Here is a 13,495-nt window from a genome sequence, read left to right on the forward strand (position 1 = left end):
TGGACCAGATCTCCACCCTAAGAAATTACTTTTCCCCAATGTATTACAGTGCCAATTCTGAAGAAGGCAAAACCAAAATGTACTGGTAAATTACAAGGAGAACACACACACGCACACACTCCCTTCTAATTGGACTAGAATAGATATCTCATTATCTTTCTCCTCCCTCCTTTATTTCTTTTTCTTTCTGTCCCTTCCTTCCATTCCCCCCTCTTTCTTTGTCCCTTTTTCTTTCTTTCCTTTTTCTCTTTCTTTTCTTCCTTCTCTCTCTCTCTCTCTCTCTTTCCCTCTCTCAGGCTCATCCCATTGACTTTGTGCACCGCTCCGTTGGGACTTGCTTGGGCAGGTGCCTCCGGTGCAAGGGGCTCAATGGGGTGGAACATGGCGGCAGCAGGATGTTTGAAAAGGAGAGCAAAGCCACTCTGGCTTTGCTCTCCTTTCCCAATGCTGCGTTCGGGGGGCGAGCTCATTGCACCAGAGCGTGCAAGTCAATGGGATGACCCTGCAGGACCTTGCCTCGAACGCGGCAGCGGTGGGATTTTTTCTCATCCCTGAATTGTGCCCTGCCGCTCACCTCCAGCGGCCCCCTGCCACCTCTTAGTGCCCCCCTGCCGGACCCCTTGCCTCTCAACACCCCAAGGCATCCCACTGCACCCCAGGGGGCAGTACTGCCCTCTTTGGGAACCACTGGTCTAGAGGAAAGTCAGAATATACACCTACTAAGAGCCATGGTGGCACAGTGGAATACAGTACTGCAGGCTACTTCTGCTGACTGCTAGCTGCCTGCAATTCGGTAGTTCAATTCTGAGCAGCTCAAGGTTGACTCAGCCTTCCATTCTTCCAAGGTTGGTAAAATGAGGACCCAGATTTTGGGGGGCAATATGCTGACTCTGCAAACCTCTTAGAGAGGGCTGTAAAGCACTGTGATGCAATATAAGTCTAGGTGTTATTGCTACTTATCAGATGCATGACATAATCACTTAAATTAGTGGTGTAAACAGAGACAAACATGAAAAAAGGACAAACAGTGCAAGAGACTGTAATAGGAATGTTACAGTTCAAGCAGAAAACAAATGAATCGAAGATTAAATCAGTGCAGAGGTAACCTACATGTTGATGAGCAGATGTTGTTGTGCATGTACCCAAAATGAGAAAAAAAATACTTTCTATAGCGACCAAGCCCTATGAGCTATAGGGCTCATGGTATCAAATTTGGTAGACAAGTCTCTGACGTATTTCCAGTGCTAGATTTTCACAAGTAGCAAAGCCTAATTTTGCAAGAACAACACCAAGAATTCTATGTACCTTTCTGCTTCCTCTGCATGCTGAAGGTTGAAGAGCAATGAAGGCACAATCTTGTCCATATGTTGAGGGTCCCAGATGTTTGCCTGTAACTCATCATTAACTGTTTTCCGAACCACACCCTGTAGTCCTTTGATGCCAGACATTCGGATCCTTTAGGAGTAAAAGACTAATGTTAAGAAGGTAACCAGGAAATGGGGTTTTCCTTCTATTTATATCTCTTTGTAATGCTTGGCTCCTGAAGGGTACCAAACTTGTATATTCTAGAGCCATGGTTCCTAGAGTGCCACACTGAATTCATGGAGGCCCTGTGGGATATTTTACTACGTAATAAACAGAATTAGCTGCAATACCCTAGAGTATCACAGCACATTTTGGGAACTGCTAAGGGCACTGTGAACCAAGGAAGTTTGAAAACTTCACTGCTTGGGAGGTAGGATTTTATTGGTTATTCTCCAGCAATTAGAAGAGAGACTCTTCTAATGGTTTGTAACAAACTTTTTAACAATGGTTTGTAACAAACTTTTTAAAAAGCATTTTGGGCATCAAGAGGCACAGCAAAACAACTGTTGTGGTTCACCGGCAGCCTGTGCAACAGAATCGGACTGTGGGGAAGAACGAGGACCAGTCCAGGAGTCTGGAGAGGACTTGGACAAGGGTCCTGTGTCTGATGCAGAGATGGGGCCAGGATCATCTGGGAGTGGTGTGCTGACTCTGGGGCCTGGCAGCAGCGAGGCAGAGGAACAAGGGGAGCCTGTTCCCAGTGCATGTGTGCGCAGAACTGCTAGAAGGTGAGAGCAGCTGAGACAAAAGGGGAGACTTGGGAGTAAGGCTTGGAGGTGATTGCCCCTCTCATAAGGTATAAAGGAAATGCAAAGATAGAAAAACCTTTGCAGGAAGCAAAGTCATTCGCTCTGTTCGGATTAAACCTTGAAGCTCTATGTGGACTTTGTACTTTGGTTGGTTTTTTTTATAGTTAATTTGGCACTTTAGTTGTTGGCAGCAATTCAAAGGAGAGAAAGGTGGGTGCTTATCTCGAGGGACTGTTTGGGATTCATTACAGGCTGGGAATGAACATAATTCCCAGCGTTGAAATAAAACAAGAGTTGTTTTAACTAAGCTTGTGCTTAATTATGGTCTCAGGAAGCCTTGGTCAGAAAAAAACCCGCTGCTCCTTAGATTTAAATAGTACAAACAACGAAATGGGCAAATTCGGTGCACAAAGATGACTGTAATAGCAGCGGACCAGTTAGAGAATGTCAAAGACCCAGAACATCCCAGTTCAAATCCTTATTTTTCTATAGGCTATACATAATTTAGCTGGCCATTTTAATCTTGGTCCAGAATCCTCTCTTAGCTCAGTGAATTTGATGAAATCATTGTAAGGGGAATAGGAGAGAAAACTATCTATGTTGTTCTGAGGCTTTTGGGTAAAAGAGGGATTTAAAATATACCAATATTTAGAGAAATAATTACTAACAAATATAAAAAACAAACATTAATATTACATTGGTAATACAATATAAGAATAACAAACCTAAGTTGAGCATTATGCGTGTACAATTTGAGTATGAAATTAATGGAATGTGTCACTTTTTTTTACCCATGAAAGAAGAAAGAAAAAAGGGGATGTTTGAAAGTCAAAAGAAGAGAGACAACTCTGTATTTTGTAGTCCATTTTCTTGTACCTGGTTATTTTAGTTATGCCTGCACTGGATGCTTTTGCCCCAGAACATGGTACCTTATGGTAACATCCTGCTTTCCCCCTCAAAATAAGGATAAAAATCTAAGCATCTACTCAAATGAATGATTCATGATAGTGAATTTCATCAGTAAATTTAAAACTCAACTGAAATAACCCTTTCATTAATTTGTTCTGAACCTCCTGCCAAACCAGGTGGCACTGAATTTTAACCCTAATATGAGGGAGGACAACATTTGCCCCAACCCACAATTCCAAAACATGTAGAAAAGTATAAAAATAACAGCATTAATAAGAGGCAACTAGCTGAAGAGTGTTAGTCACTAATTAGGTGACTACATCAAAAGACCACCTGGCATATTATATTGTAAACTACCACCTTCACCCTTAGCCTTGGCTTTTCATTATCCCTCAGCTTCTGAAAAGCTTTTCCAGGCTTCCATATTTGTCAAAGAGCAAAAAGAAACAACTAAAACACATCCTTAGCAGATTAATTGTAGGACACAGTTCACCCTAGGAACAGCAGGGAGCATGACAGTGGGCAGATGTGAAAATAGATCTAAGACAGCAGCAACCCACAGTGCTTGATAGGTGGGGAAAAGGAGGGCAAGAAAACACGAAGTGCTCTTAAAAGGGGCTATGGCTGATGCAGAGCTGGCTGGCAGTAAATAATATGCATCAGATTCTACTAGAGCAGCGGTGTCAAACTCAAGGTCCACAAGCCAGATCCAACCCATGGGGTGCTTAGATCTGGTCCACAGTGCTGACCTGAAAAAGCAAAGGACCGCCCACGGCCCTCCCGAACTTCGTTTTAGCTGGCAGGGAGTTGCAGGAGGCTGTTGCAGCCGAAAACGGAGCTCAGCAGAGCACTTTCGCTGGCAGAGCACTCAGTCCACCACAGGCGCCCCTGAAATGAGTGATGTCGGGGTGGCCACGCCCACCCTGACCATGCCCATCCCAGCCTCCCAAGGTCAAACACAATCCTGATGCGGCCCGCAGTGAAATCAAGCTTGACACCCCTGTGCTAGAGGAAGAATCATCTTCATCAAAAAGGAAGGGGGATTCTCCATTAAATTTGTCCTTTCGGCGACTACAAGTTCCACAAATAAAATGACGATCACATCCAGAATTCTGTTTTATCATTCTTGTGATAGTGTAGGAATGACAAATTGGAAGATTGAGGGGGCCTATTGACTGAAGAGATTCATATTCCTCAGTCGTATTTTTAGCGATTAATCCCACCCATCTCAGCTTACTTGAAAAATCACTACAAATGGCAGACGGATAGGAATACAAGACTCATTAATTAAAAGTGAAGGAACCAGTATAGAAAAGAGCAGAGTGATGAAGATATCACAGCATGCTTGGTATAGCTGAAGGGTGCAAAGTTTGTGCTTCGGTGTTCTTGAGAACAAGATAAATGGAGCAGATTTAAATTACCGTATTTGATTTCAATGTAACATTGCAACTAGTTTTTTATAGAACAGTTTGATAATGGAGTCAAGCTAAGTAGGAAAGTCTAATCAGGAATTCTTCAAATACAGCTTGGATACCATGAGGGGGCATTTTAAGTTTTGAAAAACCTGTATTGAAATGAAAGAGAAAGTTCAACTTAATCAAAGTTGCTCCTTTCAATTTTAAAGTCGTTGATTTAGGAAATGCTCCTGTTATATCTATTCTTTCTGCCTATAAACTAAATTTATGCTGGACACCATCACCAGGAAACAATATATGTACATTTTTACCTTCAAGTTTGGAAAAGCAGATTTATTTATTTCATAGTGTCCTGCACACACAAGCAAACAGGCTTTGAGCCTGCAACAATCTGTGTGACTCAGGGCTGTCAAACTAGTGGCCAATGGGCCAGATGCATCACGCACTGGCCATGCCCATGCCCAGTTTAACAGATAATCAGAGTTGGAAGGGATCTTATAGGTCATCTAGTCCAACCCCTCACCCAAGTGGGAGACCCTACACCATTTCTGACAAATGGCAGTCCAATCTCTTCTTGAAAGACTCAAGTGAAGGTGCTCCCACAACTTCCGAGGGCAAGCTGTTCCATTGGTTGATTGTTCTCACTGTCAGAAAGTTTCTCTTTATTTTCAGGTTAAATCTCTCCTTGTTCAGTTTCCATCCATTATTCCTTGTCTGGCCAACAGGCGCTTTAGAAAATTGCTTGACCCCTTCCTCCCTGTGGCAGCCCCTCAAAAATTGGAAGACCGCTATCATGTCTCCCCTGGTCCAGTTTAGCAAAAGGGGGAAAAGTCCCGATAGATCATGTGACACCACTGTGACAATGTGAGTTTGACACCCCTTGGTCTAACTGATTCAGGAATTTGGTTCTAAGGCCATGGATCTCGTCTTTCTTTGAGGGACTCCATTCTTTCTCCCTCAACTTGCCTTGACAAAGGTTTAACAACATAAGACTTACAACATCCGTATAAATTACTATACTAGGAGTTTGATAGGGAAGTTCAACAGGAGAAAGGTAACACAAGCTTAGGGAAGCTATGTATTTGAAGGGACTATCTGCTTAAATGAACAACTGTCTACTATAGTTTATTGTAACATTACTTCTTGAAGAGTAAGAGGGTAGAAGGAATATAAAGAATGAACATACAGAGCAAGCAAATAGTTTTTTAGTTGAGCTTGAGGTAGTGGGTCTAGTAATTCTAAGTGAAGAATATGTTCTGTACTTAACTACTTGAGAAATGAAGATACAAATGCTTCTCTTGGATGGAGTTTAGAGCAATGTTTCTCAATCTCAGCCATGTTAAGATGTTCAGATGTCAACTTCCCGAATTGCAACCCATCGGAGTTGAAGAACCCAGACAAAGATTTGTGAACTGCAGAAATGAAAGTGTGCTCTGACAGGATCTATTATATCAGTAACAGCAACTGAAATATATAATTTGTTCACCGAAACCAAAACAAAAGAACGAGAGGATGTATGTTAAATTACCTGTCTCTGCTCAAAAATTAAAATCGATGCAACAGAGACCAATTGGTAAAATAAATGGAGAAATGAACTGATATATGTAACTGATATTTACTGTAACTGATATTTGTTTGTTTCCCAACAAAAAGATGTGGATGATGCTTTCCAAAGGAAAACCTCAGAATTTCTAAAATGTATGAATTATTAGTGATACAGGACTATAACTATTATCACATCTATTGAAAAAAAAAAAGCTTCTGCCAAATATGGTTCAAGAAATTCTCAACTTCTCTTGTTCACAAATTTCTCTTTCAGAGGAGGGATGAAAGCAGAAAAGGGTCCACTTTGATGTGTTAAGCTGCTGCCCTAGAAATCAGAAGAAGATAAATTCTGCTGCTCCATTAGGCACGAAGACTGACTGGGTGATTTGGGGCCAGTCATTCTCTTAGTCCAACCTACCTCATATGTGTTTTGGAGAAAATAGGAGGTGGGAATATTAGATATAATACTGCCTTGCTGCCTTGAACTGAACAAAAACAAAGGCAAGACAAAAATCTAATAATAAATGCTGTTTTTGGAAGACAAAAGCACATTATCCTTTCCTGAGAATTGTATTGTTTGAGGGGGTGCAGTGGCAAGTTAACATTTATTTATACCACTAGATGGCGCCTATTGTTCTTTCTTTTTTAAAATAATCCAAAATCTTGAAAATATGATGAGAGTTTGGCCATTTAAAAAAGAAAAAAGGATTTTTCCAAGGTATAACACTGTTTGAAATTATGTACTTTGCTAAATATCTGCATTGACTTACAAAATAAATCTAGAAAGCTACTATGAATGCAAAGTGAATATAAAAAGCTACTGTTCAATTCCACCGATTGAGAGATGGGGTTTTCTGCAATATTCAATTATTAGTTGCTACACATTGATTAGTGTAGCAAGCTACACTTTGCTAAAATGGGGTTAGGTAGTTTGTAGTTTAGCCTCTTGTAGAAATATGGTTGTTATGCTACTGCATTCTATGTTTTATATTACAGTTTGTTTATATTATATAAATTTGGTCATACTGTATAATATTTGATCATATTGTAGCTTGGGTATAAGAGCCAGTTTGGTCTAATGGTTAAGGCATCAGGCTAGAAAGCAGGAGATCATGAGTTCAAGTCTCACCTTAGCTATGAAAGCCAGCAAGATACTTTGGACCAATTGCTATCTCTCAGTTGAATCCACCTTACAGGGTTGTTGTTGTGGGGAACATAGGAGAAGGAAGGAATATTGTGTGTGTTCACTGCCTTGACTTATTTGTAAAAATAATAAAAGTGGGATATAAATAAATATTTATCTGGTTTATATTTACATACAGTACATATATGCCCATCACACTAGCTAATTTGCATTATGCAAAGCACAGAAAGGAAGTAAGAAAAAGTAAGCTTAAAGGCACGGGGAAGGAAAGGAAATTTAAACCAACTATATATCAAACCCACTTATTATAATGGGTTTGATATATAGTTATATATATCAAACTCTACTTCCTTATGCTGCTTCACGTAGGCTATGACAATGTGATAGAAAAAATTGAGAGAATTATCATAAATCATCCTATTTGGTTGGGAATGGATGGAATTGATGAGATCTTCAAAAAAAGAGAGATTTAAGAATGAAAGGCAATGTATACAGTGGTATAAGTCTATGATGGAAGCTAGAATAGCTTGCAAGAAAAGAAGATAATGTATGAAGATAGAGTTGATGGAGTTGTTGTAACTTAGATTTAATTAGATTTTTTCCCTTTTCCTTTTTTCTCTTTCATATTTTAGTATCTTTGGTTATTTCTTATTCTTTCTCTATGTTTGGCTTAATGTTGCTTATCCTGAAAGGGAATAGTATGAAGCTTATCTATGTAAATAGCTGGGCACACCATGAAAAAAAAAAGAAGAATTTTGTGACCTACTTTAAGAACTTAACATGCTGTGTAGAGGTACCACATGGCTTTATCTCCAGAATATGTACAACCTTGTTACTGTATTTATCCATTTCCTGAGTCTGCATAGTACCAGTGAATCATAAAATAAACCTAGGAAGGAAATTTGCACAGCACGCTATGTCCTTCAAAAATCTAATCAAGATCATCAGTAAAACAGCCTAGGATACACTAAGTTTTTATCTGGTTAATTGTGTAGTTAACACCATTACTGGGCTGGGAAGACAAAAGGAGCAGAAAAGCAGAAAAATCAAGACTTTCTTAGGCTGCTAAAGCCACTAGCACCCATTTAGGTCCATATGATACAGAGTAACAGAGTTGGAAGGGACCTTGGAGGTCTTCTAGTTCAGAGGTCTCCAACCGTGGCCATTTTAAGCTTTGCTGGCTGAGGAATTCTGGGAGTTGAAGTCCACAAGTCTTAAAGTGGCCAAGGTTGGAGACCTCTGTTCTAGTTCAACCTATTGCCCAAGCGGGAGATTCTATGCCTTTCCAGACAAATTGCTATCCAATCTCTTCTTAAAAACCCCCAGTAATGGAATGCCCACAACTTCCATTGGTTAATCGTTCTCTCAGGAAATTTCTCCTTAGTTCTAGGTTGGTTCTCTCCTTGATTAGTTTCTATCCACTGTTTCTTGTCCTGCCTTCAGGTGCTTTGGAGAATAGGTTGGTCCCCTCTTCTCTGTGGCAGACCCTGAAATATTGGAAGACTGCTATCATGTTGCCCCAATCCTTCTCTTTGTGAAACTAGCCATACCCAGTTCCTGCAATCGTTCACCATATGAAATGTGTTTGAATATTAGTAGCTCGGGTTGGTAGTTAGGCTGTTGGTTTGAGCTCTGAACTTGGCAATTTAGTTGCGAATGTTTCATCACCATTTGAGGGGACATCATTAGTGCGTTTTGAATTGTTCCTCATACGTTTTAGCCTCCAGCTCCCTAATCATCTTTGTTGCTCTTCTCTGCACTCTAGTTTCTAGAATCTACTTACTTTGTCCGGATTTCCATGTCATCATGGCTGGAGTGGCACATTTCACTGAAACGTGAGACAAAAAAGTCATAGCTCCTGTGATAAGATGGAGTGTCTTCTTCAATGTTTGCAAACTTCACAAACTGGAAAAGAAGAAAGGAGCATCAGAACAGAGGAAAGGAGACATTAAAAATGCTACATTCATAAACCAATCTATTAAAGTCACCAAACAATTGTCTGTCCTTGTGAGGGTTTTAGTTCAATAGTAGTAATCATCATCATAAGCAGAACAGGGGTTGTGGTCAGTAGCATAAACCCACTTTACGCTCATAAAATAGACATACGGTACTAGGGATTTATCTTCAAAATTCAAGTTTACATCGAAAGCTATGTTTAAAAGCTACACAGCAGACTTAAGAGTTTAGGAATAAAATGTGATATTGGGCACAGCTCAGATGAAAGGCAACAGATTACCCCAATTTGAGCTATGCTTTCTAGATTGATGGGATCAAGCAGCTTTTGATCTATGCAGCTCTACATCATCTGAGGCTTTGTGTGATCTCTGGATAAAATTTCTCCTATCTGAGGAGCTTTAGTAGCTCTCAAAGTCTCTTACAGGAGGTCTTCTCCCCAAAATTCACTTAAAGGAGGCAGGGCTAGCAAAGCATTTTGTTATCTGAAGGAAAAGGATGAAATTATCCCTGATTATTTATGGACATTTCGGCTTCTGTTGGCCTTTTTATGGCTAAGAGATACAGTATATAGAATCTTAGTTTTTGTATTGATTATCTTTCCATGAGTTCAGTGGGGAACAGCTGACAAGAGTATGGCAGTTTGTGTCAAGTGTCTGACAGGAAAAAAAAAAAGGTTTTCTTAGTTGGAATTTTGCACCATTTTATATGTAAAGCCGGGGGATCCAACAGGAGAATATCATACTGGGTGATGGATTTGGAGAGAATAGGTGTGAGAACTGAGCTAAAAGTAAAAACAAACAGGTGAATATAAAGAGATGCTGTAAATTATCTGATAAAGACAGGCCTGATGCCACCTAGGAAGTTTCCCATCTTGATGTTGGATTTGAACATGGATCCTGCCTACCTATCCTTTATTCTCATATCACTGTATCACTGTTTTCTTTTTCACTGTTTATTCTATTGTTTCATTACTTTACTACTGTTATGTTTACATTTCTTTTCATTTCTCTTCTCCAAGAGCAGCCCCACAGCGATATAGGTGGAAAATAAATAAAATCTTTCCAATCCCAATCTAATCCTTTACCAGTATACTGTATTAAATTTCCGGTGTAGGGGACAAATAACATTCTATCCTTCTACATGTGACTCTGAAGTTATCAAATCTACTACAAAGAATTGTTGAAGGAATAATATATAGGGGAATTATGTGCTTTTATAGAGTGGAGTGAGATGTAAAAGCATCCACAACCTGGAGCCTCTGCCATAGAAGTCTGATGCATTACTAAACTAAACTAAACTAAACTAAACTCTAAACCCTAAACAACTAAACCATGCAAAAAAGGCTTAAGATTTAAAATAAGGGAAACATTAATTTCAATTTCTGGAATTCTCATGTGTCCCTAAGTCTTACTGAGTTCAGTGGAGTTAATGCCTGAGTTATCTTGAAACCTAAAGTAAGATTTCTTCACTTCCACTGTTCCAAGCTATGAATCATGCAAACTCTCCGGTGAAGAGATCAAAGTGTGTGCATGCATGTTTTCTGGAACGTCTTCATTTTCTATCAAAATAATTTTATGAGCTTCTTCCCATAAAACAGCAGGAACATTTTCTAGTGAATTAATTTTAAATATTGCCTATGCAAAAATGTATGTAGAATGCCATCTAATTTTTGAAATCCTGGTACCTTCTCCAGCTGCAGGAAGTCAAGAGAGAGAAAGAAATTGAAGAAAGTATACTATAGTCTTGAATAATTATATTAGTGCGGTTTTATCATCCAATCTTTCCAGGACATATAAGAACAAAGCAATGGGAGAATTCAATTTGTAGTTTAGCTGCTAGTTTAAGTACAATAAAACATCAATGTTATATCTTTCTTTGGAATAATATTTAAAAATGAGGGGAATTGCATTTATTGGCTGAAAAGTAATAAAGTAGCAAAAGTCTTGAGGAATTTTTTAATTAAAGATTGTTGATATGAATATGAGCAAACTAAGCCCTAGCAGAATATGGTACCTCCATCTATACAAATGTGTTTTAAACGGGAACAGTGAGAGATAGGTATTTAAAACTTTGTCTCTTTCTTTATACTCTTAATCTCTACAAGTAGTCTTTGATTTATAACCATTCATTTAGTGACCTGTCAAAGTTACAATGGCACTGAAAAAAGTGACTTAATATGAGTCCTTGCACTTACAACTGTCACAGTATTGGGAGAGTCACACAATCAAATTTTGGATGCAGGTAGGTGCAGCATCCTGGGGTCATGTGATCCCCACTGATGATCTTCCCATATGACTTGCATTTGACAAGCAAAGGGGTGGGGAAGCTGGATTTGCTTAACGACTGCATGATTCGTTTAACAACTGCAATAATTTGTTGAATAACTTTATTTTAAAAAAAACGGTTGTAGAATTGGGCGCAACTCACTTAGCAACCACTTTCCTTAGCAATAGAAATTCTGCTAGCAATTGTGGTCGTAAGTTGAGGACAACCTGTACCCATATACTCCTATATTATAAAGGTTTTCTCTTTCTACTTACACATAGCGAGCATTTGATTTTTTTGTTTTGTTTTGCTCTTACAATACTTTCGTTTTCGATGTTTTGTTAACTACTCAGTGTGTTTGTAACTCTCTTGATTGACTGTGAATGATTTCTATTTGCATACCTCGACTTAGTTTAGAATTTTAGAATTTTTCTCCAATCCCTAAGGATCCTTGACAAATGTCTGACTTAGGTGGATTGCCAGGCCAATGGTAAAAGCTTGTTCCTTGCTTTATGATAATCATTTGACTCCATTCGAAACTGAATGTTGATTATTTTTCCTCTAGTAGCTGTAAAGGATGAATATAAGCCATAATTTCCATAAAAAGCATTTATAATCTCTACTGGTCCCAGTTCATGATTTGTAGGTGCTATTTCTGCACAGAAAGGGGGCAGTCTTATAGATTATAATGGGACTCTCTTAGGCTGAAGATAAAGGGTTTTGTTATTTTTTAATATCCACCATTCTTCCCTTTTGGGGGTTAACCTGGTGCTAGCATTTTTTTACATAATCAAAAAGCAGTCATATTTTCCATGCCTGCTCATGATATCCATCTTGGCAGATGGCAAAACTCCCTTGCCTCGGGATATCTTGGAATGGGAAATGAATTTAAACGTATAAAGAAAAATATACAAAAAGAATGTGGGTGTACATATGGGACAAGGAGGGCATGACAATTCATAAAGCAGATTTGTTCAGCTCTGAGTATTATGATAAACACTGTCTCTGTTTAGCTCAAGTGACTATTTTTCAAAGCAGGCATCATTCTAAAGGAAGTGCTTTGAAGGGAGAGGAAAACAGGATTTCTTAAAAATTAGGCAGAGAAACCTCGCAGCAGCTGCCATCTTAAAAAGAAAAACCTTTCGTTGAGTGAGCTTGAAGGGAGAATTCATCTTCAATGGAATCAGACAATTGTGCTCCTTCTGAGTAAAAGTGCCAGAAGTTAATAATTTAAAAATAATCTGCATATTAATTGGGGTTCTTTTTTATAATGTTTACATAATCTGTTATTGGTTGAAACGTTAGTATTTACATTTGAGAACCTTTCAAGGAATGATCTTTGCTTGTCTGCATATGATCTAAACTGGCACATAGCTGAGTTTCTGGAATGAATTACTCAATCTCTACACAAACACCTGGGTCTTACAATGACAGTAGTGTAGTCTCTTAAGTCTTCCCCTTGACTTATAGTGCTTCAAAGTCTTTTTGCAAATGACATGGGCAGCAGGGTTAATTCCTAATGTTCTGTATGAAGGTTTTCCATTACCTATATTTATTTTCTTCTTTTCCAACAGAAGGTCCTGGATTAGGGTGGCTGAAGACTTGCATCAGTGAGATGGTTTGAAAATGTGGATGTGGTTAACTGGTTCTTGTTTTTTTTTATTTTTTTCTTTTATAATTATATTTTCTATTCTGTTTGGTTTTTATTATACATTGCCCAGAATCAGTTTGCAGCTGAGTGGTACCTAAACTGATTAGTCGCAGATGATGTTTTACATACAGTAGTGTTCTGTCTCACCTTTCTTCTTTCCAAAAGATGAAAGAGTACAAACTCACACAAACACAGGCAGGCAGGCTGGCTCAAACTTCACAGAGTTAATTCTTTGGAACTAATAATGTCCTTGGCATTCCAACACGCGCTGCCTGCCAAGTCCGAACTGATAATAAGTAAAAAGCTACTCCCAGAGAATTACAAGGCAGACCACAAAACTCATTCACAAAGAAAACCTGAAGCAAGATTAAACTTTGTCCCGTACAAATTCCAGCTGACAACACACCCACTTTTATCCCCTGTGGGGTGTGGCTCAATGATTCAGCTCACTCTCTGACCCTCCCACGCCTCCTACGTTGCTGCTCATGTTTCTCCC

General features: G+C 39.0%; 1 protein-coding gene across 7 annotated transcripts in view; it reads right to left on the minus strand.

Moving 5' to 3' along the window:
- Positions 1-13,495, minus strand: part of EFR3B (EFR3 homolog B) — a 141,834-nt gene that overhangs the window by 33,716 nt on the left and 94,623 nt on the right. For all 7 annotated transcript variants that reach the window (XM_087929407.1, XM_026715973.2, XM_087929421.1 and 4 more), the window contains 2 exons: positions 8,911-9,032; positions 1,306-1,455 (listed from right to left, as the gene is read on the minus strand). In XM_087929407.1, the coding sequence (XP_087785533.1) occupies positions 1,306-1,455; positions 8,911-9,032 (272 nt within the window). The remainder of the gene's footprint in view (positions 1-1,305; positions 1,456-8,910; positions 9,033-13,495) is intronic.

This window comes from Pseudonaja textilis, chromosome 1 (genome assembly GCF_049901715.1).
Source record: "Pseudonaja textilis isolate UNSWEBS1 chromosome 1, rPseTex1.2, whole genome shotgun sequence".
Classification (NCBI taxonomy): Eukaryota; Metazoa; Chordata; class Lepidosauria; order Squamata; family Elapidae; genus Pseudonaja; species Pseudonaja textilis.